General features: G+C 44.5%; 1 protein-coding gene and 1 non-coding gene across 2 annotated transcripts; one reads left to right on the forward strand and one right to left on the reverse strand.

The window, feature by feature from the left end:
• Positions 1–6: 6 nt before the first annotated feature.
• AHCY (adenosylhomocysteinase) lies at positions 7–24,356 on the reverse strand. The gene is made up of 10 exons (XM_042883628.1): positions 24,277–24,356; positions 22,573–22,763; positions 19,803–19,878; positions 18,038–18,190; positions 13,750–13,862; positions 12,060–12,267; positions 11,137–11,224; positions 10,098–10,215; positions 3,818–4,012; positions 7–1,009 (listed from the first exon to the last, which is right to left on the reverse strand). The coding sequence occupies exons 1-10, from the start codon at positions 24,302–24,304 to the stop codon at positions 878–880; spliced, it is 1,302 nt and encodes a 433-aa protein (XP_042739562.1). The 5' UTR covers positions 24,305–24,356; the 3' UTR covers positions 7–877.
• Positions 7,107–7,269, forward strand: LOC122186796. The gene has a single exon (XR_006181187.1). It is a non-coding gene; the product is annotated as a U1 spliceosomal RNA (small nuclear RNA).
• Positions 24,357–25,941: the final 1,585 nt, after the last annotated feature.

Below are 25,941 nucleotides of genomic sequence, written 5' to 3' on the forward strand. Positions count from 1 at the left end.
CACAAGTCAGGCCACAGTCACATCTTTAATAAAAGCACTCTGAGTCAGTGACAGAAAAGATACAGCAGACATGACAACTCTGAAAAAGAACCTTGGGTAAAAGCGTGCTGCTGGTGTTATCCTAGGCCCAATCAAGACCCCTAACCCTAATCATCCCCTCAGTGGCTTCTCAGACATTCACCAACACTAGAAGACTGCTGAAGTAAGTCACCTTTGCCTCACACCCCTTCCACTGTTGCTATGGAAGCAGCATAGAAGGGTCTTGGTTCTAATTAAAATCACTGGAGTAGATTAATCCAGAGAGAATGCCAGCTCTCATCTCTGCATAGGAGATTACATTGATCCTACAGGAGGCAGAACAAGCAACCTGCAGAAATACTCCTCCTTAGTTCCCCCAGTTATTTCAGTTAGTGCACCTTCATGGAGAGAAGCCTGGCACCACCAGCCTTGAAACAGAATTCAGCTAATTCCAACAGAGCATGGCAGAAAGCATCTCTTTGAAGAAACAGTTCTGCACTTCACTGATTAGCCTGCTCAAACAGCTGGCCACATGTTTGACAAGAGCGGATGTTTAATCTAGTATTCTCTTTTGTCCAGCTCTTACTGGGACATTAGGGGCCAATTAAAGGTGCACAGGATCCTTTTTGCTGTGAATTTAGCTAAGTACCAATCCTAATTCCATGAGCCAGGGTGATCCTCTTTCTTTAAAAAAAAAAAAAAAAAAGACTAAAAAGGCCCTGAAGCTCCATTGGTAAGGGCACAAGTTCTGCAGCACTGAGAGGATGATGGCAAAGGGCTTGTTCTCAGAAACCCAGCACACACTAGAGCTTTGGAAGGTTGCATCCCTGCACTTTGGTCTTTGAGTACTGCCACCTGCTCAGTATCGGTAGTGGTCTGGCTTGAAGGGCCCATCCTTTGACAAGCCCAGGTATTTGGCCTGCTTCTCACTCAGTTTTGTCAACTTCACACACAGTTTGTCCAGGTGTGCAGCAGCCACAGCTTCATCCAGCTAGAAAACAAAGCATTGAAAAAGATCAGTAGAAGCTTCAGTTCAAGAAATCATGGCTGACAATAAGAAATGATGCCTGAAAACCAGTAGCAGCTCCAAGGAGAACTTAACAGACTGATACAACTCTTTTCCTGTCAACATGCACCAACTGCCTGAGCGCAGAACCACTACCCTGAGCACAGAATCATCCCCAGATGGAAAAGTCCCAACTTAATTTGACTTCCTCAGAAGCAAGAGACAGACAAATACATCCTCAAGCCCATGTCAATCCCATTTACGCATTCACATCCATCCACAGGTAAAGAACAGATATCAAACTATTCAAAAATAAGAATGTCCAGTTTGGTAGAAGGGAAAAGCCCCAGTCATGTTTCTGCTATGAGAACACCTGGACATGGACATACTAGACTATCATAATGCTTTATAGAAGTTCTAATATGTACAAATAAAGTAACACATCTCCCCCTTCCAGGTATACTTTCTCTGAGGTATGTATGTTAAGAATATTCATTCCAGAACCACTAATTCATCGACAACACTATTATCTATTGTCATGGCCTTCATGAATAATAAAATACTTTATATCTCACTTCCTGATCTTTTCTTCATTCCAGGGATGTCAGGCAGACATGCAAACTCAAGGGTCAGAAAAATGAGCAGAAAGTTAGAGGATATTTAAGAAAACAGATAGCAACATGGCAAACTAGCTGCCATGTCAAACAGCAAGGCAGAGCCGTGAAAGACATTCAAGCAGATAGGACAGCACTGGAAGGGACAAGCTGCATATAACAGAAAAATAAGTTATCATATCATTTGCAATTCCTGCAAGATATGAATGATCGCTGCTAAGGAAACACAGATGCAAGATAAGTCTGAACTGCAGCAGCAGAGAAAAAAAATGGTGATATCTCCTCTATGTATGTAACTGTTGCAATATATTTGATCACCATATCAACAAAACAACCAACCATGCATCCTCTGCATGTGCATGTGTCAGCACATCCTAAGCAGAAGTGTTCTAACAAGAAACTACTCTGAAGTAACTCCATCATAACAAGCATATTAAGCATATTAAAGTTATACTTGTGCTGAATAATTCAGTGCAGCTCAACCTGTTGGCAGTTTGGTGTTACTCTGAACATCTACAGAGAACCAGTGAGGGCAAAGATGTACAATCCAAACCATTAAAAACAACAGATTAAGTGGTTGAAGAATGTGGAAGCAAACCGTGAAAGCTATAGGATACTACATAAGAATCAAGAAAACCAAGAAAGAAAACTCAGCTGAAAGGACTGTGTCTAGAATGGGAAATAAGTATTTAAGCTCAGTAGACCATGTCAGAAGAAAAACATTAAAAATCAAATACATATCAGGCTGAACTGTAATGATATATTGAGATCTGACAGGTGTGCTTCCAGCACAACTGAGACAGATTAGACTTACTTGAAAAGGAGCTGTTACTGAGTCATCACTATCTCACAAATCAGGTTTCCAAACTGCAGCAGAAAGAAGCTGTTTCACAGTTGCTTCAGTTTATGGACTTCAAGATTTAGAGAAAGGCAAACTGACATTCTTACCTACTGCACACTTCGAATCAAGATGTTGAACATAAGGAAGGATAGATTTGACAGCAAGAACACGGATGCAATAACTTGCTTCAATTTCCAGGAAAACGTATTGCAGAAAAGCAGGCATGTTTGTAACAGCTCGTCACCAGTTCTTAAATTTGAATTTAGATCTCAAAGCTACTATGCAGAACAAGGAGAGGTACTAGCCAAAAGTAAGGAAAGAAAGCTCTTCTATCCATCTTCTGTTGGTTCTGACAAGAAGACAGCTTTATTCACTGAAATTATCTGCGGAGCCCAGTGGGTGAAGATCATTTTGCCACAGTATGTGAACCTGAACACCTCACTGCCATACACTGCACAAACACAACTCCATTTCTACGTAACAGATCCGGGTGTTATTTCTCACTTTCAGTTCAAGTATGATTACTAAAAACTGTTGTTCTGGAAGAGAATGAAGCCAGCAACATCGGGCTTGCTCTTTTTCCTGGGAATTGTCAACAAAAATTTTTCTCTGAAGATGACTGTGTGTCAGAGAGCTGGCTGATCAGCTGCAGATACGCTCTGCTTGATCATCAATGGCAGTTCTGGAAGCTTAAGTTCTTCAGCAAACATTTCACAAGGAAGCCCAAACATACACTTTATACTTCCCAGATGAAAAGTATTTTCACATTTAGTCTCACACCTGGTTCTATTTCAAAGCAGTGGGATTTCACTCCAGCATCCTTCTCAATGACCAACTCAAATTCACATGCTTGTTTTGCAAAATTAAAACCAGGTTAGTTTTGTAAAGGAATTTGCAAGTTATGACACGACCCAGATTTCTCCAAGAACAAAGAATCCATAGATAAGATTAAAGGGAAACACAAGGGAATTTATGTCATTAATATTTTCTGAAGCTATTAGGACCAGACTATGATAAGCTTTGCTCAGGTGCAAATGGGACCCAGATTCTCTCAACCACAGTGAAGATTTCTGGTTTCACTCCAACTCCAACTCTTCAGGAAGGAGCTTCCTGACTATTCTCAGACAGCAAAGGCTTTCCCAGCACCTTAGTAAAGAGCTGCAAGTCAAGAGGGAAGAAAAAAACAAAACAAAACAAAAAAAACAGCAGGACATTCCTGTCACAAACAAGTTCTACTTCTTCACTCTGTCCTAATCACAAAAAAGAAAGAAAAAAGCTCACTTCAGATTGTGTGACCAAAGCCCTACAAGTTTGTGCTTTTCTGCTATTCTAACTCACCTTCTTTGGCAGGAAATGGACTCCAACAGAGTATTTGTCACTATTTGTCCACAGCTCAATCTGTGCCAGCACCTGGTTGGTGAAGGAGTTGCTCATGACGAAGCTAGGGTGACCCATGGCACAGCCCAAATTGACCAGCCTGCCTTCTGCTAGCAGTATAATATGACGACCGTTCCTCAATTTATAGCGATCCACCTGGGAAAAGAGCAGTGAAAGGTGAGGGCAAAAACAGCATTTTAAGTCTCAGAATCACAGGGGCTGGAAGGGACCTCAAGAGGACACTGAATCCAATCCCCATCTATAGCAGTACCCTACAATAAGTCACACAGGTCGGCATCCAGACAGGTCTTGAATATCTCCATAGAAGTCATGCAAAACACGGTGGGCTCCCTTCCCACATCAGCAATTCAGCAGTGGGTTTACGATGCAAACTTTCCTTACAATCAAGATGCTCCTCACCGTTCCCAGCCAGAGTTCGATAAGGCTCGTAACTACTCTGGACTTCACACTACATAGATCTTATCATCATCTGCTTCATATTTAATCAGTTATCCTGTTCTTCTGGCTCTTTCACATGCATACCATCTCAGGTGACTGTGGCAGGGAACATGCTGCCTGCAATAAGATGAAATTCATATATGCTTGATTATAACTGCTGGTGTGGAGAGGAGAAGCAGCACCTCTGTTTGCAACAGCCCAGAACATTTGCACCTGATACACAGGTAAGGGCCAGATTTTGCTCAGCCTTCTGAAATTACTCCCCAGTGAATTCTCCCACCTCAGTAATGCCTTGATTTACAGTTAAGGCATGAACAGTTTGTCTTCCAGGGACAGGCTGCTGTAGACATCTACCAAATCTTTGGCACCACCTTCCAGGAAACCTGAAAACACTTGTGGTTTGACAGCTCACCTCCCACAATGACACCAGACCTAAGTGAGCGCCAGACAAGTCCCAAAGTCAAAACTCAAGGAGATCTATCCACCTATCAAGCAAGTCAGGTTACATGCATAGCTGAAAAGAACTGGTAAATTAAATGGCTGTCCTAGACTCTGGTTCACACTCTTTGCTTTCAGGGAGAAAGATTCATTCTTCCATTCAAGCTGATTTCCAGGCTGTGCTGGGGACAAAAGGACAGACAAACAAGGGTTAAGGAGACGGTGCTCAGTTACAGAAGAACCTCAGAGTTCAGGAGAATGTCACTTCATGTGTGCCTCAACTTTCTGGGCCAGACTGGAATCCTGCAATGCCTATGCTAGCTTTCTGCCAGTTGCTAGCTCTTCTCTCCCTTGCCTTCACCCTATAGAGAGGAATTATGTATTTTATATATAATTTTTATATTTTTTTTTATATTTTAGTTAAATACTAAAGCCTAAAATGAAATGACAATCTGGACTGTAAGTTGTAAGAATGTTCATTGTTCCCTGGTATTTACTGTTCATCTATTATGTCAAGCATGTGGAAGCAGACTAAAGCTTTTAAAAGGCTGAAAAGGTAACAGTAAACTTTGTTAAAGGTGAACAATGTTTTAGACAAACTTTGCTGTGGTAGCATAGACACTGTGCAAGGCTTAAAAGGGTTCCTTTCCTGCAGCTGTATTTATACTTTGTCTCAAAAGGGAATATGAAGCAAAATGCAAGCCACTTAATTTTGTTCTTAAAGCTTCAACCTATAGGTTAAAAGCCATGCTGAACTCAGTTTTGTTTTTAATAATTCTGCCTTCAAAAACAAAAAAATCTCTATTCAGTTTAGAAGTACAAATGCAATAATTTGAACTAGCAATGAGCATTTTACTTGAACACATAGTTCACTTTTAGACAAGAGCTGGGCCTCTACTTATCTTCCCCAGCTGTGATTCAATCCCAATACTCTATTTCTGGGGTTTGTATAATACAGATTACTGTCTTTAGCAAGCATGTAGACAGTAACCATCTCAAACAGAAGCTCCAAATAAAACTCTTTGTTTTTCCTACCCAAGTGCTGTACAGCAAGGTAAGGTTAGCAAGAATTTTCTTTCACTGAGCAGCTGCAGTATATTTCTTATGGATGCTAATTCTCCAGTGTGGACCACTAGTGACAGCTCTCAGTTCACCCAAAAAATACCACATGCACCATCAGAAGACTATGGGAGGGAGAAACGAAACAAAGAAGAAAGCAGACAAATCAGAATGCTAAAGAAAAAAACCCTACAACAACATGGCTGATAGTAAACACTGTTTACTGCTACAATTAATTTTCACTCAACTGGAACACTGCTGCAACTAAAGGTTTGAATGTGGTAGTTTAAGACACTGTATCTATACACTGACCCAACAAATCCCTGGACAGCTTCTGGATGGTGCATGGAACCTCATACCTTTGGCCATCTGCGGACACGATCGATTCAGTGCACAGGGTAATGTGGAATAATGCAAGTTCATGTCTTTGTATGGAAAGAAATGCAGAATAGAAATGGGCTAAGTCAGTACTTGAAAACAAGCCTAAACTACGGACAGACAAACCAGGTGATTTACAAGCTCAGTAAGCTGCTAGAGAATTCGAGTTCCAGCTATCCAACTGTTAAGTTCATCTCCATGTTTATACAAATGCCTCTTCTCCCTCCCTATCTGCACTTAGCTTACCCTGGCCTTTTTGGTTGCTTTGCACTTCCCTCCAGACCATGCATGATATATACATAAGTGACTTATTTGCAGAGCCAAAGCTCATCATTCCCAGCCTGCCCCTTCCTTCCCTTCAAGAGCTGAGTTCATGCTACACATTAACCTAGTACCAGAACTGCAAGCAGATATTCAAAACAACCTGCCAGCTTTTCAGGAATAAGCCTATTTTCTCCTTGTTGGAAAGCACCAGATGATTCAGAATGGCACATTAAGACATTTTCCTTTCCCAAGTATTAAAGATTTCTTCTGCCAGCTCATCACTTGCAAATAGGGACCATATGATACTGAAAATTACAACATTGGACACTGTTTTGCAATTATGCTTTACCTCTAGCTGACATCTAGCAACCAGACACTCAGCTCTGGCAATAATCCTCAGGATCAAGAGACAGATGTCTTCATAGGAGGTTTTGATCACAGATTTTAGCTCTTGCTTTATATTCCCCTCCTTGCTACAGGATATAGAAAAAGCTGCCAAGTATTAGTAAAAATTCAAGTTGGTACTTGGTATTATAAAAAATGTGTGACTCCTCACTTGGAGTGAAAAAATTCTAAAGGTTAGCATAAGGTATCACATCTTTAACACAGGTCTGTCCTGTACTTGAGGCCCCACTTTTAGACCAGGGACAAGACATTAATCTAGCAGGGAGGACACCATGATCAGGAAGACGGCTTTCCCAGGGCAAGGCTCATTTACGTGCACTCCAGGTGTGCTGACCCCTGTGATTTCCCCAAATGCAGGAAACTAAATTGCATTACTAGTGGAGGGTGAGGGGGAAATTTTTTTTTTTTGGTGGATGAAAAGCTGGGCTTTGTCCCTCTTAGTGCATCCAGGCCTGGGACCCCAGCACAAGAAGAATGCAGAGCTGTTGGAGTGGGTCCAGAAGAAGGTCATGAATACGGTCAGAGGGCTGAAGCACCTCTGCTATGAAGAAAGACTGAGGTAGTTGGGCTTGCTTAGCTTGGAGAAGGGTCAGGAGAGACCTCAATGCAGCATTCCATTACCTGAAGGGAGCTTATAAGCAGGAGGGGGAGTGACTTTTTATATGGTCTGATAGAGATAGGACAAGGGAGAATGGCTTTAAACTAAAAAAGAGGATATTTAGGTTGGATGTGAGGGAGAAATTCTTTACCCAGCACTGCTGCCAAAAACTGTGGGTGCCCCATTCCTGGAGGTGTCTGAGATCACGGCTGGGCCCTGGGCAGCCCAGGCTGGGGGGTGGAGGCAGCCAGTCCATAGCTGGAGGGTGTGAGCTTGATGATCTTTAACGTTCTTTGCAACCTAAGGCATTCTGTCATTCTCTGATTCTACGCATGTGTTTGGACATTTCTCAGTCAATCACTTAGGCCAGGGCAGATTTCTCAGTTGTGTACAGATTCATTAAAGGAGCACTTTTGTCACAGAACTGTAGAATCATAGAAAGGCTTAGGTTGGAAGGGACCATAAAGACTATCTGGATCCAATATCCTTCCCGTGGTCTTGGTTGCCATCCACCAGGATCCACCAATTCTAGTTCCAGTGCAGATGAATTTCCAAGCTGGTTGTGAGGGATTGAAGCTGCAGGATACTTCCTTGTTCCTAAACCCAAAGTCATATCCTATCTCCAGCAGTAAGTAGCAAATAGATAAGGAAAAATACAACAAAAGCCAAATTTCCCAATAAATCCTCTCAGCTTCATCTATCTCAAGATCAAGCTGAGACAGAGGTGGTCCATTCAGGGATGGTTGGTTTTTTTGTTGTTGTTGTTTTAAAATATACGTTTAAAAATTTAGCTGAAGTTTGTACATATTCTTGTGTCACCTACAGCCCCCTGGATGACATCCTGTGTTAACAGGTCCTTTATTTTGGGTCACTCTGAACCTCCCGCTCGCAATAGCAATGGTTTACAGAACACAACAGATATATTCAGGACAGGAAGGAAGTAAGTCTTCAGCATTAGACCATATGGGCTACTTTAACCCTAACTCCAATCTTTTAAAAATAAAACATTTGTTTTGAACCGGACACTTTTAATAGTTTTCATGCCTTGCACTACACTGCATCTCACTGTTCAGGGCACCTGGCTCCTGACAAGAAAAGGGACTGCTGCTTTCTCAAACACTGATATTCAATTTTTCACATGGATTTTAAGAGCCACACTCAATAGTCATGGGCAGGTAGTTTGTATGTCACTACACTAATATCCATTTCAGCCTTTGACAACGTTTATAAACAGTCCCAATTTTAAAACCTTTTAAAACCTGAGCTATCCAAAAGCAAGCAGCTAGCTACAGGCTCTTCTAGGACAGAAGCTAGAGTGAAGTCAGCCTTACATTAAGGTCATAGGCAAGAGCAGGCACAAACATAGTGAAAATCTGAAAGTATAACTTCATACTTCACATTTAGTGCCACAGCAACAAACATGACACTGAAAAGACTCTCACAACGGGTTAGCAAGAGTCTGATGTGGGTGGCCAAAAGCCACAGGAGGGTCACGAAATCTGGAAGGGCAGACAGATCTACTAAGACATACACCTAGGTATAGCTAAAGGAAAAAGTAAAAAACCTGTCTGAGAATCCCACTGTGAGCCAAAGTTACCTCTTCAAAAGGTAATCAGAAGTTCTATACCAAGTTAGAAAGAGATGTTCCTCCTCAACGGCTGTGTTTCAAACAAGCTTTAATTTTGTGTTGTTTCTCTGTTTAAGGATACATACTTTTCCGTGTGCCTACTGCCATAGTTTGAAGTAAATACATGGTGGGTGTGCAAGCTGAGCATCCTTCCTTCTCTGCCTACACACAGACTTCTGGTCTCCACAAGTTTCTAAAATGAAGCCACCGAGTCTGGAAGAGAAGCCTGAATTTGGCAAAGCTCCACATAGGCTTCCCCGAGGCTTTAATTTCAGAACAAAAAATGCTCTGAAAACAAAGGTGCGAGTTTTTCAAGCCTTGGCAGAACCCCAGAAGACATCTCCTTGAGATTCATTCTAACACTAGCACTCTGCATTAGACCTAAGACCGTTCCGGTGCAGCACAGCTACACGAGCAAGTAACTTCCTTGGAGGAAACTGAGATCAACCATTAGAGAATCCACATGCTCTGTTCCTAAGAAGTTTTATATGATCTCTAATGGTCTGTTCTGTATTCATCATTCAGCTTGTTTTTTAAACTGAATTATGGCATTACTTTCAGATGGTGGCTATCAAAAAGCACATTTTCATACTTTGCCAAACATCAAGGTCGACCTCCCGTAAGGAACGAATTTGATGCAATCAACTATGAGACCATCACTAAGGAATAGGTTCCTGTTTGCCCAGAAGGAAAGAGTACACAGATGTATCCATACTAGGCATCTCTTCTCAGAGACTGTGCTGTAAGTTCTGGGCACTTGTTGGAACCAGTTGTTTTAATATCAGTGCAAGAATATTACATGCAGCTTGTTACAGACTAACAGGGCAACAGCAGAGCAGAATTTGCATTAAGGTTAGTCCAGAACAAACCTGGCTCCCAAAAAAACCAACAATATAAAAGCTAGAATGTAAAGAGTAGAAGCATCTGAAAAGAAACACTTTCCATTCTGGCAGCAGACAGTGACTTGCAATCACTCTGCTCTATCAGGATGCCTTCTACACGGGCTGTCTCACCTGAGGTTTAACATTCACCACCTCTACTGCATTTTGATTCAGCCACTTTGCATCAACTTCCACATCAAAATGACCAATATTACAAACTATGGCATCATCCTTCATCTGCTCAAAGTGCCTGAGGGAAGAGACAAAAAAAAAATTAAAAAAAAATCAAAAGTCAATGCACAAAAGAAACATTCCTTTTCCAAATCCAGGAGATGCTTTGGTCCACAGCTCTGCTCAAGGAGAAATGAAGATCTGCAGTTGATTTTCACAGACATGATGCATGGGTGTAGTAATCATCTACACATGTAAAACCTGCTGGGAAAAGTTTCAAGCTCCTAGAAAAGGACTCTTCCCAAGGATGGAAGAGGCTATTGAAGATAAATTGTTGTCCCAGTATAGAAAGTTGAATTAACTTTTTTAGTTGGTCACTACTGAAATATTGGCAGTTATTCTGTTCCTTCCTACACAGAAATGATCTCTTTCTCCATTACTTTAATGTTCCCAGCAGTTTCACATTCCTGGATACTAATGGCTTCATCTCCTCCCTCTTAATCTGACCTCATACTACAACATATGTCATCCTAATGGCAAAAACAGGAATGAGTTTGTGTAGAGCAGAGGGACTATCAACTGAGATCTGAGAAGTGACAGTAAAAAACCTGCAGGGCTGTTTATTGAGAACAGATTAGTTTCAAGATTGTTGTGTGTATTCACAGATGGAATCACTTTCAATCTTTACCCACCTCCCCTTCTGTTCACATTTATCAATAGAATTCAGAATAATAGAATTAACAATTAATTACAGAATTCAGGCCCGCCCTCCCATTTTCTTGAAGTCTCTCTGTCCATCTATGTTTCTTGTTTCTCCAGCATTAGGCACTGCAGGACAGGAATAATTGCAACGTGGCAACAATCAACAGAGTTCAAAAACTGAAGCTTCAGTTTCTCATTAAATTAATGCTATCCCTCACCATGTTGCTGACAAGTTACGACTATGTAAAAATCGAACTGTAGCAGTGTGTTGTCACTGAAGCAAATGACTAAATCATACCTGCCCTGAACAATGTCAGTGCAGCCAGTGGTTGTAACAAAGATATTGCCTTCCTTGCAAGCCTCCTCCATTGTAGTAACTTCATAACCTGAAAATGAGAGAAAAAAAAATTATCTCCCTCCCCAATCACCAGATGTTGTTCAAAAATGGACTGCAAAACTGAGTAAAGCATAAAGAAAAATTATGAGTAATAGAAGGCAGTGCCAATGCTTAATCTATGGAGAATGCATGTTAGCGGATGCACTCTCCTTACACTAAATACCAAGGCAGCACAAAATATCTGTATCCCTCACCTACTTCCAGTGTGAGAATCTCATGCAACCAACATCCTGCAAACAAGGGTGTAATGTCTGCCACAGCTCTTAGATTGGATTCAGAGTTTGCTTGCCAAAGAAAATGTATCCACAATACCTGCAGATTCTAATCATGTATGAAAAGAAATGGGATAAACTGGTAGAACCAGAGCTAAATGAAGCAGCCACAGAAGAGTTGGAGTACAGCTTTGAGAATGAGCTGCAAGCACAGCTTCACACTGGAAAGGCAGAGTGGCAGTAATCTACAAAAGCATCTAATGAAGACAAGGTCTGCTGTTTTACTGTGGAAATATTCTAGTGAGTCTTAACCTCGTAGACTTGCCCAACTTGAAGATAATTAACCCCTCACAACCAGACTTACAGCATTATGAAATAGTGCTTTCCCACTAGAGTCTTTTTATCTGTGCCTCCAAACATATCTTCAAGGCCTACAACAATAGAAGTTGTAAGGAAAGAGTTCATTGTGTGCTCAGTTAAACAAGAGGAGTGTCACTTCTACAACACAGAGGCTGAAACCCACTGAAACTTTCTCAACTATCATTTATTGCTCTCCATCAACACAGAAAGGCTCCCATCAGACACAGTCATTTCTATACCTTCTGTTCTCACCTTCCATAGCTGCCTGCAGTGCATTGATGGGATCAATTTCAGTGATGATGACTCTTGCTCCAAAGTTCCGCAGGGCCTGAGCACAGCCTTTGCCCACATCACCATAACCTGCCACCACTGCTACTTTCCCAGCAATCATGACATCTGTAGCACGCTTGATACCATCAATGAGGGACTCTCGGCAGCCATAAAGGTTATCAAATTTGCTCTGAAGGAGAAACAGAAGAAAATTCACTCGAGCAAAAACTCCTTAGAGAAGCAAAATGGATTTGTGTGTGCATACATAATCAGGAGGCAGACAGTCAGCTAAGCATTAACTACACTGAGGGATGAGAAGATGATAATTTGGCTTGATGTTTTCCATTTATCCTTTTTCAATCTACATAGTTATGCCACATACAGGCTTCAGCATGTCCCTGGTGAGAAACATTTCATAAATGAAATAAATGAAAATAAAGGCAGTCTCTTGCTCCTACCAATACCATAGGAAGTTGGCATAGAGTCAAAATATCAAACTGAAGGAGCAAAAACCTGTCGTTCAGTTGCATGTCTTCCTGGACGTCTGTGACTGCAGTTCATACAAATCTTTCATTGCACAAATCCTCAACAGTACTTGAAAATAAGCACTTGTTTGGCACTAGAATAAAGTTAGTTCAATTCAAAAGCTCATTTCAGAGGCTTTTTTTAGAAACATCTGAATTTCTAAACGTACTGAACAGTATTAGTAGTTATTATGCAAGAGGCAAAGACATGGGTGAAAAGGATGTAGAGGACGTCCAAAATCAACTGGTTTCCAGCCCATTAGCTATGGAATAAAGATGTCAGACATCTTTGTGAACAGAAACAAGATAGTCTTCAAACAACAAGCTGCAAAGAAAGCAGACCAAACCATTGAGAAATGCCATTCCTGACAGAAAAACATAGGAGACTGAGGTTAGTCTCAGAGTAAGCCAAGAAGTACTGGAACAGTTGTGCCTTAAAGTGCTACTTTTCACAGCCACACTACAGGCAGGAATTATTATCACAAGGCTTCACTATGAAAACTGTTTAGAACTGAATACAGGAACTCAAATGTATACTTACTGACTAGTTTTCAAAACACCTGGATACAATAAGCTTCATGCACACCTGAAAACCCCTCTATAATTCATCTGCATTCAAAATCATCAACACTCTCTCAATACCATTCTTCCCTCAATTCATCAGGACTTGTCATGGGAAGCAGAAATACAACTAAACAAGGGATATAAACGCTTTCTGCTCTATCCTTAGCAACTGTTGCTTGCAGAAATACTTTGCCCTGCCAAAAGCTCGTGCAATTCATTCACTTTCTTTTCCAGCTGTTATCTGCCTGTGGCTTTAAGTCACACAGTGACGATCTGTTTCTTGACAGAGGAACTACCTGTCTGCTAACACAGCTATAATTCCAGAGACGTCTTCACTTCTTTTGCATTTTAATAATATAACACACATCCTTGCAGACAATTAAGCCTTGAACATTCTAAAAATGGGATATTTATGACACATCACACCAGAGACATCGTGGACTCACTTCAGGGATATGCTGAAAAACCGTTCAGTTCCACATCTAGAGTAGCTCAGCAAGGGAAAGAATACTTGCAGGGGAATAACAACATCCTAGCACCAAACCTGTTAGCACAGCATAGCATAAGTGCTTTAACAGCAGTACCTTGGTGACAGAGTCGTTAACATTGATAGCGGGCACCTTCAGAGTCCCATTGGCTTTCATTTTGTACAGGTTGTGAACTCCAGTGGTTGTCTCTTCTGAAATACCTCTAATTCCTACGGGCAAAGCAGAATGATTTATGTTTGGTTGGATTTAATGTCACTGCAAACCAACACGTCCGACGTGCAATAGCATCTTCCAGAGGTTTAAGTTACAAAAATCTTTGCAGGAAGCAGGGATGAAGTGAGAACCCTCATTTGGATCCTCAAATGGCACTGAAGCTTCAAGCAAGTTTTCCCCCACGCAGCTGTCAAAGCAGCCGGACAAAGAAATCTTTGGAAATATAGAAGGGACCAATTCTAGACCAGACAGTCAGGAAAGACAGCTCTAATCTATTTTCTCACCAACTGAGCCAACTGCAAAAAGAGTTGGATGTTCACACTTTCTAAAGTCTGTTCTACACAGGAAAGGAGACGAGAGATGACCGCACTCAAGTCTAAAGCATTTGAAACAACTAAGAAAAATTCAAATTTGGTTTTGGATTGTTCTTCTCAATCCTGCTGTCAATAATCAGCTGCAGCTCCCATTAAACATGCTCCACATGCTCCAAATCTAGTCATTAACTGCATGAAAATTCCATTTCAAGGGTATATTATGAGCACATTCACAAAGTCTCATTTCAAATAGGTCCTTGTTTGAAAACAGTCCCAGAGGTGGAAGCCAGTAACAAAGGACTGCTTAAAAATACAAACATCGCATAAGGGAACCAGACCTTGATATGACAATAACTGTCACAAAGTAACCTCACTTCAAATAACACCCAAAAGCCAAATTTGTAAACGTGTCCCTGCTTACCCTTCTTACTAAATACAGTATGAATTCCGGATATTTCTTTCCCCTACCATCTCAACAATATCTCACTGCATGCAAATTCTCTAATTGCTATACTGTAAGCATTCAGGGTGATGCTCAAAGCTTACCTGCACAAAAAAAGCGGAGGCAATTTGTGACAATCAATAAATCTGAAAATCACCTACGCAGTTGAGCTGCATATCCTGCACAGGTTAAAGTGACTAAGTCTGTTCTTCCATCTGCAGGCATGCTACAAGTCAGCTAATCTGTCACTGTATGAAGCACCAGGGGAAAATAGAGCAAATCTGCTCACCCAAGCTGAAACCACCACCACGAGCAACATCTCTGCGTAGAGATCCATACGACATGGACCTGTCCCACAGCACAGAGCAGCAGCCGGGCTCCCAGCACAGCACCCTGACCAGCAGCCGAGGGAAGGGCACAGCACCAGCAACCCACCATCACTTACACGGGCTTTTGGCTCTGGGGATTGAAACGCGCCTCAGGAAGGGCGGCGCACCTGGGGCACGCGGCCCGGCCCGGGCAGCGCGGCCGCTGCGGAGCTCTGGCGCCCCCCTGCGGCGCGCCACGGACATTACCGCCACCTCCGGCTGCCGCGCGGCGAATCGGCGGGGAGACGCGTCCCGCGATGCGGCCGCACCGCCTGCAGCGAGCTGCCAGCACGGACTGCACTCGAGTGCCACGCTGCTCGCTCGGTCACCTGCTGAGACGGTTAAGTTGAGGTCTGGCACGCTGAGAGCTCGCTGGTAGGGGGCAGGACAAGCTAAAGAACATGATCTGGTGCGTGGTGAAATACAGCACCTTTCCCAAAGCGTTTTTCCAGTGCAATTCTCTGAGCAATAAGTGAGTCGAGAACAGAGAAAGGCCTAAAGCGTGGAAAAAAGCTGAAGCAACATGAAGAATTCTTGCTGAACCTGCTTTACCTACCTGATCAATGAGCAAGTCTGCCCCAACGGATCACCAACAATACAGCCTTCCAAGCCCTCTCTGAACAGCAGGCTTCAGCAGAGATGCCAGAAATTATCTTTGCATGAGTTCAGGTGACTTTGTTTGGTTCTGAAGTCTTTCCCTTCCCTTCTTTCATTTACGTTGGTTTTAAGGGCATTTTGCCTAGCAAATCATGGCAGTAGTACTAAGGCCATTCTGCCCTCTAACAGCAGTGGTGCTTAGGGATGAGGGGAAACTTGCAGCAGTTTAATGCATCTCCTATTTCAAGTAGACTTGAATGAACTACAGAGCCCTACTTACAATTATTCATTGCACACTAGGACTGAACCAACTTCCATATAGATTAGATAGGGATGCAGCATGGAAAACAGCTCCCTGTGAAATCAGGTCAGGAAACTTGCCCAACCTTCAAATAGCAAATGGCGCACACTGCTGTTCATAGCCATGCACAGCTCAGCTCCATGCACTAATGTTCTGCTCACTTCTCAGCTTTCCCCACATTTCTGGGGGAGAACAACAGTATGCTGCCACATCTCCTGCACTCACAATTCAGCCCTTCTAAATGCTGTGCATGCTCTAACACTGCTGTTGTCCTGTCTTTACCCACAAAGGGATCGTTGGACTGTGACATTCATTCATTTTCAGTGACTTTCAAATATCACCACCTGACTTTAAAATTTATTGGCCACTATTATCCTCAAGGCACAAAAAAAAAGGATGCTGCACATTCTCTTTGAATCAGCCTTTGCAACAAACAGCTAAGTGCAGATCAATGCAATCAAAGCTCTCCTCACAGAGTCCCATTCTGGAAGTTTTTCTTCTTCTAAGAAGCACGAGACTGGCTGATAAACCATAGCGAGTTCTGTCACCTTCCACAGGTGGTGGAATGCTGCAAGAAGGCTTCTCAACTCCAGTCAGTGCAGATAGCACACATTTTAGCAAGGGAAATGTTGACAGGTATGACATTCCATCTAGGTCCTTCAAAAACCCAGGTGAAGGGCCACTCCTGTGAAATGGGATGGCAGACCAGAGACGGATGCCAATACAGGAGACAGACACTGTCCTGCTGAAACATATCATACTAATTGCTTGCACAACAGGAGTGCAAGACAAGTGAGAGGACTTTGAAGAGCAGATAACAAGGCTGCAGGTGTGAAAAGTTCAGCACAAGCACCCTCAAGAACAAACACAAATAGACACAAATTGAGCTGTTAACTGCATGTGCTTGACAGGGGAACAACCCCGTTAAACAGAACTCAAGTATGAAAAAATGCATTTTGGGGCCTGTCACAATTCCAAGGAGACACAATTAACTGTGGCTTCATTGGTCATGAACTTCACACAGAGGCAGCCCAGAAGAAAGAGACCTCTGGTAAGAAGACACCAATTTCCACTGCATTGCAGTTCACTGCTGGAGATCTAATGACATGAGGATGAGGGTCAAAGAGAAAGCAGAGCATGTCACACAGTTGCAATTTCTTCTTTTCCTTGCCACCCTACCCATACAAGCACACAGATGGGCTGTACGGCCCAGCCTCCTTCCTTCACACAGCCCTGTGTGCTGACTACTTCTGATTCTAACCTGTTAAGGCAGTGCAGCTCAGGAAAGCTGATCCAGCAGGTTTCTAAGCAACCCCTGTAAGGGCCAAAAATGAACAGCAGAACAGCAAACAGTGATCAGTTTAGTTTCCCCCCCATATGCCTATTCAATTATCTCCAAATCCTAGATCAAAAATGTCCTTCAGCAACAATAGGCCTCTGTGGCTTGCAGCAGCACATATAATGAAATCCAGCAGAGCAAAGAAGCTGCTACAGTTGCCCAGCTCAGATCAGCCTGCTACTGCAAGTCATGCCAAAGTGCCCTCAGATAAGTCTTTGTACAAATAACACGTGCTAGACACACCATGCTGTTTTACTAGCTTATACTAAAGGTAAGACATCAAAGCAAGAGTCACAACCCTGACTATCAGCATCTTTACTGATAAATGGGAAGAGTAATGACTTGCAGTTCATGTACTGTGAAAAACCATTCCTTTCCAAGAAAAACTACAGGTCGTCATGAGTTGATCTAAAGGTGCATTGAGAGTACAGGGAACAAAGAAGCAACAACATTAGAAAATATTAATTGCAAGCAGACATTAAGCAATTCTAAAACCCAGCCATTTCCAGAAATGCCTTGGCCAGACAGCAGCCCAACTTGTCATTCAGGTAACAGATAATGTGAATGAAGGCCAGAAGAACAGTCAGTGTAGTATAAGTACTACAAAGGAAGGATAGAAACAACAGCTCCTGCAGAAAAGAGATGCTGCTCTTGCACTGTCAGCAGTTTTTGCAGACACAGCCCATTGCCTGCTTGCACATGCCTTCCCAACCTTCCCGCACCCCTTTTACCAAAGCAGGGAATTCCCACTGAAAAAGTGCCAAACAGGCCTCCCAGGTAGAACTGTACCTGACAAAAACTGCAAGTTACCTTTCAAGAGCTGTGGATATTTGGTATGAACTAGGTTGGTAAGATCTCCACCGTCATCCAAAATCATGTTGAGGGGCTGCCCGTCCTTGAAGTACAGGGTCTGCTCAATGCACCACAAATATTCCTCGTCCGTTTCTCCTTTCCAGGCAAATACTAAATAGGAACAAACAAACAGTTTCTTACTGAGCAAATAGCAAAGCAGCAAAATGAAGATTTCATTGGCAGCACTCGGCAGCAGAGCTGACAGGTAGATGATTATTTGTGCCTGCAAGCCAGAAGAGACATTTTCACTGGAAAGAATATCAAGATCTCAAAATGAGCAGAAGTTAAAACATTTTGCCTTCTGTTCCAGGCCATGAATTTGATTAAAATTAAGACTTCATTGCCCTCCTCACTATTCCACATTAAGAAAGAAAAATCAAAGCAAGCTAAAGCAGACTCACATCCACAACGCCCCACTTACTCCCTTAATTCACCACAGTACCAGGAATTACATATAGCCGCAGGACATATTGATACAAACAAATGAAAACACAACTACAGCATTTCCAGTACAGCAGGAAAAATGCACCAGCCTTTGGCACGAACAAAGCCCCAGACGAGAAACTCTCCAGCAGCTTTATATTCTAGTTTCCAGCACAGTGCTAAAATCCATGCTGCTGTGCACCCTCTGCTCTTATAAGGGCATAACTCAAGATCAGCACATCTACTACCAACAGCATGCTTCAGCAACTAACACATCTATCAGTGCCTTTGTCTTTCCAGGCATTTGTAGCTGCTTCATGCTATGCTCAAGCCCTGTCGATACTCAGCTATTCAAACATACTGAGCACACAACTTACATACTCTAACACTGGACACCTGATAAATTGCCACGTTTCTGCTGTTTATACAGAAAACTTCAGCTCTGAAGCCATCCTTGCAGCTGCCCCTTCCTCAGAAGTGTGTATCAGTGTCCCTCATTGTCTACAAAGGATCAGCATTCCTCCCACGTCTCTAGATTCTCTGTATGAAGTGTAATATTAACAAAAAGTGCAAGTTCCACCAAGCAAAGACAACAAGGGTGGAAGCCAAAAGGTCAGATGGATGCTCCACCCACAGACTGCTCTTCAGTTTAGTTTTGAGTGTTAAAAGCAGTGAGGGATGCAATACTCTAACACGTAGATCCAGGCAGTTGCTGCTGGTTCTTTCACATTGCACGCTAGGGGCAGGCAGGAGGTGATGCCCACAGACAGTAATACCACAAGAGCTAGGGAAGGAATTCTTCTTCTGTTACTTTAAAATGGACTACAGTTGGGGAAAGACTTGTTGCAACAGCTAATTATATCAGTAGCTAAAGACACCTCCAAAGGAAAGAACCAGGCTGTCAGAAAACAGATTTTGCCTCTGCTAACATCAGGGCTCCCTTCCCCAAACACTATTAGCAGCAAGCTTGCTGGAAAGCACCAAATACCTTCCGTACACACCTACACACCAATCTCTAATTACTCAGCCCATTTAATCATCTTAGTAAACAGGCTTAAGGTTGGTAACATACAACCCAGCTCTTCTGTAGTCTAACACCAGATCAGCCATTGCCAGGCATGCTAAACTGTCCGATGCAATGCAGTTTGGACCAAACATCCTGTTTTGTAACAAACACTGGCTTTCAGAGGCTACTTCTGTCCTGAAGTTTATTCAGAAAAGCTTGATTTGTACAGTTTGATTTAGCTAGAATAGGCTCTATATCCCAATTCAAAGCCCAATTAGAACACAGAAAACTTACCAGGGATGCCAGCTTTTGCAATAGCGGCCGCAGCATGGTCCTGAGTGGAGAAAATGTTGCAGCTTGACCATTGTACCTGGAAAACAACTCAAGTTTTATTTGCTGAACAAAGTTCTGAGATATCAGGAACTCTATTTAGATACAAAAGGGAACAAGAGCAGAGAAGTGTATTAGTGCAAATTCCCGCCTTTCTAAATAGCTCTGTAAAAGTTAGTAGGGAAACTAAGTATTTGACTAGAACAGAGAGAATAACGGCACCTCAAAGGATAGCAGAGCTTCAGCTGTGCCACGTATTCAGCCACCTCTTTATTTATGAGAGCTTGTGCCAGGCACCCAAAGAGTACGTCCAGCTACAGATCTTCAGGAAAAGCACAGTGTGATGGGTTCAGAAAGTCTGCATCATTGAAGTTCAGATTTTCCGAACAGCCACATAACGAGTGTCCAGTAAAGGATATGGCCTTGCAGCAGTACCAAGTGGCATTCAAGAATGTCAGAAACACATCTGAAATGCTGCATGCTATCAATAGGCATTCTCATGAGATTATGCTCAAACAGCTCCCACTCTGTTCTCCAGTCATGGAAACTTTTCCAGCTGAGCTAAGCACTTCCCACAGATTTCATAACTAGGCTCGGGCTCCTAGAAAAGCAACAGCACACCACTGAGCTGCATTAATAGGGACCTGCACACCCACTGCAGCTTCACAGTAGTGGCTCCCAGGTCCGCTCTGTGACCAGGAACCATGCACTGGAGCTCTCACTCTGTTCCTTACAGAGCTGACCAGCAGGTGGGTATCTGCATGCTGATTTGCAACAGACCTTAAGGAGCTGACCAAATATTCTAGGGAGCAAGCTGGCTGGGCTGGTTAGCAGGGTTTTAAACTAGATATGATGGGGGAAGGAGTTGTACTAGGTTACAGAGAAGAGCTTGGGAATGTTGTCACCTTGGGAAGCGGTAGGGGAAAACCTCAGACTTGTCCTGGAGGTATTAGGAAGGACTTCTCCAAGAAGGCAATGAGGCCAATAGCCAAGCTGAAGTGCTTTGTTAGAAACCACGGTGCAATTGAGAAAGTATGACCTATTTGCTATCATGGAAACATGGCAGAAGGAATCCCACGATTTCTAGTGAGCTATGTCCTCACTATTATAGTATAGCTTGGGTTGGAAGGGATCTCAAAGATCACCTGGTTCCAACCCCCCAATCCACACCCCCAAAGAGACAGGAGAGTATACAGAGGGTACAGTTTCATTGCAGTTACTTTCCTTCCTTCCAAGCACCCAGACTGTGGTAGAACAGATGAATCAGGGTTGAATCCAAACTCAAAGCAGTCTGAACATGCAGGCATAAGAACAAGAAAGGAGCTCACAATCAAGCACCAAGGTAACAAGCACCAAGCATGCAGCACACATCTTCAAGGCACAACCCTAGCTTATCCTTAGAGGAACCAAATCACTGCAGGGACCTCCCTGAATGACTTGGATATGTCCCATACGACACTGAATTTGGGCTGTTTTCAGACTGAAGGAGTTTAGCTATATTTAAGATAGCACACAACTGCTGCCTAAGCCAGCTATGCTAGGATACAGCAACCAACAGGAACAGCAAAGAACTTCATAAAACTCAGCAAGAACTGCTTGCTTTTAAATCCTGAGAAGGGACACAGTTACATACATAATAGTAGGAACAAAGCCAGGGCTAAATCCACATCAAAGTTCTCCTTCAGCACTGCACTAGCACAACAGTTCTGACCAGGACAATCTCCATACGCAACAGCACACGCTGCCCCTGCATCCTGACTAGATCTATTCCCCCAGCTTTCACTTTTTTAAGAAATGCTTTATCTGTTGGAGAGAGCTTCCCCTTTTTCCACTGCCTCCGGGTAAGCATGACAGTGCTCAATACTTGTAATCCTTCCCAGGCACATACTCTCAGGAACAGATCCCATACAGGACTATCTCTGGGCAGCCAGGGTGCATACAGCTAAACTTCAGGACAAAGGAATTTCAGATCACCAATCATGCTTAACATAATCCACTGAGCTCCCCGCTCAGTACACAAGCTATTTGGATTGTGCTGAGATGTCCTGTGCAGTGATCACTCAGCCATGATGTTTGGACTCCATTCTGCAAGTCAGGCACACGGCACAATGCAGTAAAGGGCTTACAGGTGTCTGAGTCTTTAACATGGACTGTGGTAATTGGTCCAGAATCACACAGTGTGCTTGAAATCAGTGGAGTCCCCACCTGCCATCATTGAGCCACACTGCTTCTGCAATGTTTTCTGCACAGCTGAAGGGCCAGCAGCTCTCAGAAGTCTCATAACTTTTCGCTGAATTTGAAGGCACAGAGCAGTTCTTAATACAAGCTAATCCATGCTGCAGGCAGTCACTAGAGCCTCAGCATTAACAGCAACAACACTGCATGCCCAAGCAAGCACAACACAATGCATGGGAGCAGCTCCTATCATCACTGCTCAGGGAGCTGCATGAAGTCGACGGAGCTGCTGAAGCCAGCAACCCAGTCTAGAACTGGCACTTCTGAAGCTGCAGCTTGTCCAGAGAAAGGACACATACCACATCCTAGGGGGTGTGCGTTACAGCTGATGAAGTTTTTGCTTAAGGGAAGAAGAAATAATCCATCCGGAACACAGACTCTTCTAAAAATGCAGACAAATTTGCCAGGATCCCCTGTGATAGTTACATAAACTGAAGCAGTGCCCCAGGCAGAGCATTACCTAAGAGCATGCTGAAGGAGAAACCTAGAGTCACTTTACCTCAGCTCCCAGCTTTATAAGGGTCTCTATGAGAACTGCTGTCTGCACAGTCATATGGAGGCAGCCGGCGATCCGCGCACCTTTCAGGGGCTTCGAGGCACCATACATCTCCCGCATCTTCATCAGCCCTGGCATCTCATTCTCTGCAATCTCAATGGCCTTGCGACCCCAGTCAGCAAGACTGATGTCAGCTGCAAGAGAAGGAGGACAGGTGTCAGAGTTTAAATAGCTGAGACCTTGGTAGCCCTTCTCACACTTGTGGATAGCCATCAGCTGCAACAGCTGAACTGAACACCAAGCAACAGCTGGGAGGCAGAGCAGGGGAAAAATGGGCCCCATCCCTCTCACCCCCCTGCTTTTGCACTATGGTGCACAGGCTTTTAAGCAAGCTCAGACCAAACAGCCCCAAAACAACAAAGCTCCTGTACAGGCACATTAATCTATTGCTCAGGAGCCCTGCAGCCAATTTATTAAGTTCCAAGTTCCAATCCATTTCTGCAAACGCTGCCCAAGGCTCTGACAGTTCCAGAGGTTTCCTTCCATAGCAGAAAGAGTAGCATGCCTGGGGGGAGTGCCTGTACAGTCACAGCTTCTGCAAGTGGGAACACACACGGCACACTCCCTGCAAGGTCTCCAGGCACTGAGCCCAGCCCTGACATCAATGAGGACTCAGCTGCAAGGCTCCCACTGTGTCTCCATAAAGACAGCTTCTGAAGCACCGTTACTCACAATCTGCTTTATTTCTTCAAGAAGGATCTTTCACTAAGAATGTTCACCAAAAGCTGAACAGGAGATTTCCAACAGCATATAGAGCAAGAAAGAGAACGCTGCACCTGCAGCAGGTCTGACCCCAGCTGCACCTACAGCAGGCGGACAGCCAGCATCCAGGCATGCTGCTCCGCAGCACCAGCCAGTGCCAATGCCCCAGCACCCGGTGAGCTCTTTCAGAGGCCTCAGGACATTATCATTTCACTAACAGCACGGTCAGATAGCTTGCTTTCAGCTAGCTGGTGAATGCACCAAGTCAGAGCTCCCGGTTTCACGCAGACAGGCTAACTGCACTTTATTTCCAAGCGATGCCCATTAAGCCCACGTGCCTGGGCGTCACAGCAAGCAGGGGCTGAAGAGGCCGAGGAGGCGGACAAACACCGGAGCACCGCTGACAAGGGGGAAGTGGGGGCGGGGATGCTCTTCAATCTCACCCTTCTTAAAAGCCGCGCAGACTTCCCAGTGCGTGCTTTAAAATAACCCCTAGTATTTTAGGTTCACATCCCTGTCAAATTTTTTATTTTTATTTTTTAAACGAGTGCACTATTTTCTTATTATGTTTATTAATCCTCCAAAGCCCTACGGCTCTTTAGAGGCGATCGTTCCGATCTTTCCCCATCGCACCTCCGGCCGGCTGCAGCCCCGGCTCCGGCGCTCCCCGCGGCACTCGTGCAGCCCCTCCCGCCGCTCGGAGGTGACTCCACACTCGCATCCCGGTCCCGATCCTCAGCCGATCCTCCCGGCCGGACGCATCCAGCGGATCCCCGCTGCGCGCCCGCAGCCCCGGCCACCCCTACGCGGCCGCCTCCCGCAGCGGCCCGGCCTCAGCGCGGACCCCGACGCAGCGGCCCGGCTTCACCACCCCGCGTCTGCACCGCTCGCCGAGGGGCGGCGGGAGCCCCGCGGGGCCGGGCCGGGCGGGCCGCGCGCACTCACCCACTTTGTAGGGCAGCCTGTCCGACATGCTGGCGGCAGATCGAGCGGGAAGAGGAGGCGGCGGCGGCCGCGGGAGCGCTTTAAGCGGAGGCGGAGCCGCCGTGTGCGCGAGGCGGGGCTGCGCGTGCAGCCCGGGAACGAGGAGAGCCCGGACCGGCCCCGCGCTGGCGTGGGAGCGCTGCGGAGCCCGGTGGAGCCGTACGGCGGGGCCGGGCCTGGAGGCGCGGCTGTGGAGCTGCGCGCCCTCGCCTCCCCTCGCGGAGCGCAACAAGGCGATGCGGCGAGCTCAGCGGCACGTGAGCTGCCCGGACCTTGGACTCGGCTGCGGCCTGATCCTGCTGGAAGCCTGTGGCAGCCGTGCCAAATGCCTGCCCCGGCGGCGACCAATGCGGGTTCCCGGCCCCGGCCTTGCCCGAGGGTCAAACACGCGTTGGCTTTGCTCTCTGTACTGTTCTAAAGCGTTTTTCAGAAATTTCAGTTGTGATCTGGAGCAAACTGTGCAACCGGCGTGTTGTACGTCATTTATCGATGATATATTTCACAGTGAGGGCTTCCTCATGTTTACCCGGTGTTGGAAAGCTCGGGAGAAAGACAGAGGGGAGGATCTTGGTGCCTGTCACATCTCAACCTTCTCACGGGGTGAGACAGTCCGGCCTTGTGCAGAGGCCCTGTCCTCTTTGACGTTTGCTAAATCTGTTTTTCTTTTGCTGGGAGTTTCTTATCCTAACAGAACAACTCTACAACATGTTTTCTAATCCCTAACGCTACCCCCGCATTGTTTGGAACATTTAACAACTATTGCAGTTTTGCAAGAAAGAATTAATCACATAATTCAGGAATAATGTTTCTAAGACATGCCGCTAACATATACAGTATTTTTACTTCTTAGATCAGCTATTTCTAAGGATAAGTTACAGAATACAATGCATTATGTTCTACTTCTTCAAACCAATTGCTCTTTCTGATATCAAGTGCAGAAACAGCATTCCATTCCCACACCAGGAATTCTCGCTGAATTATTTTGCAAAGTTTGAATTCTCCATGTGAATCAGTGCAGAGTTTACCCCGACTCAGAGTGCTCCATGTAAATGAGATTCAGTATTTGCTGTCTGAAAAGCGGTTGTACTTCAGTTCTACAGCAAACAGCCCACAGAGAAGGCTGTAGTCCTGCAGCCAGTGGATGTGCAAGCAGTGCTATCTGTGTTTGATATCTGCAGTGCTGCTTGTGTAACAGTGATAAGACTAGAGGGAATGGCTTCAAACTGCACCAGGGGAGATTTAGGCTGGACGTTAGGAAATACTACTTCTCTGAAAGAGTGGTCAGGCACTGGAATGGGCTGCCCAGGGAGGCGATGGAGTCACCAACCCTGGAGGTGTTCAAGGAACATTTGAATGTTGTGTTAAGGGATGTGGTTTAGTGAGAGCTATTGGTGATGGGTGGATGGTTGGACTGGATGATCTTGTAGGTTTCTTCCAAGCTTGGTGATTCTGTGACTGCACCAGTACACGTGGCACCGTGTCGAGCAGTTCCGTACATCAGCAGGTGCCCAAAGGACAAGTGTGCCCACAGCTCTGGGACAGCTTCTCCTAATTCAGTTGTGCTTTCGTGGATTTACATCACTAACAGTTTTTTCATCACAACTCAAACACTGGCTCACATCAGCA

This window comes from Lagopus leucura, unplaced genomic scaffold (assembly GCF_019238085.1).
Source record: "Lagopus leucura isolate 7727_CA_CO unplaced genomic scaffold, USGS_WTPT01 Super-Scaffold_100039, whole genome shotgun sequence".
NCBI classification, from domain to species: Eukaryota; Metazoa; Chordata; class Aves; order Galliformes; family Phasianidae; genus Lagopus; species Lagopus leucura.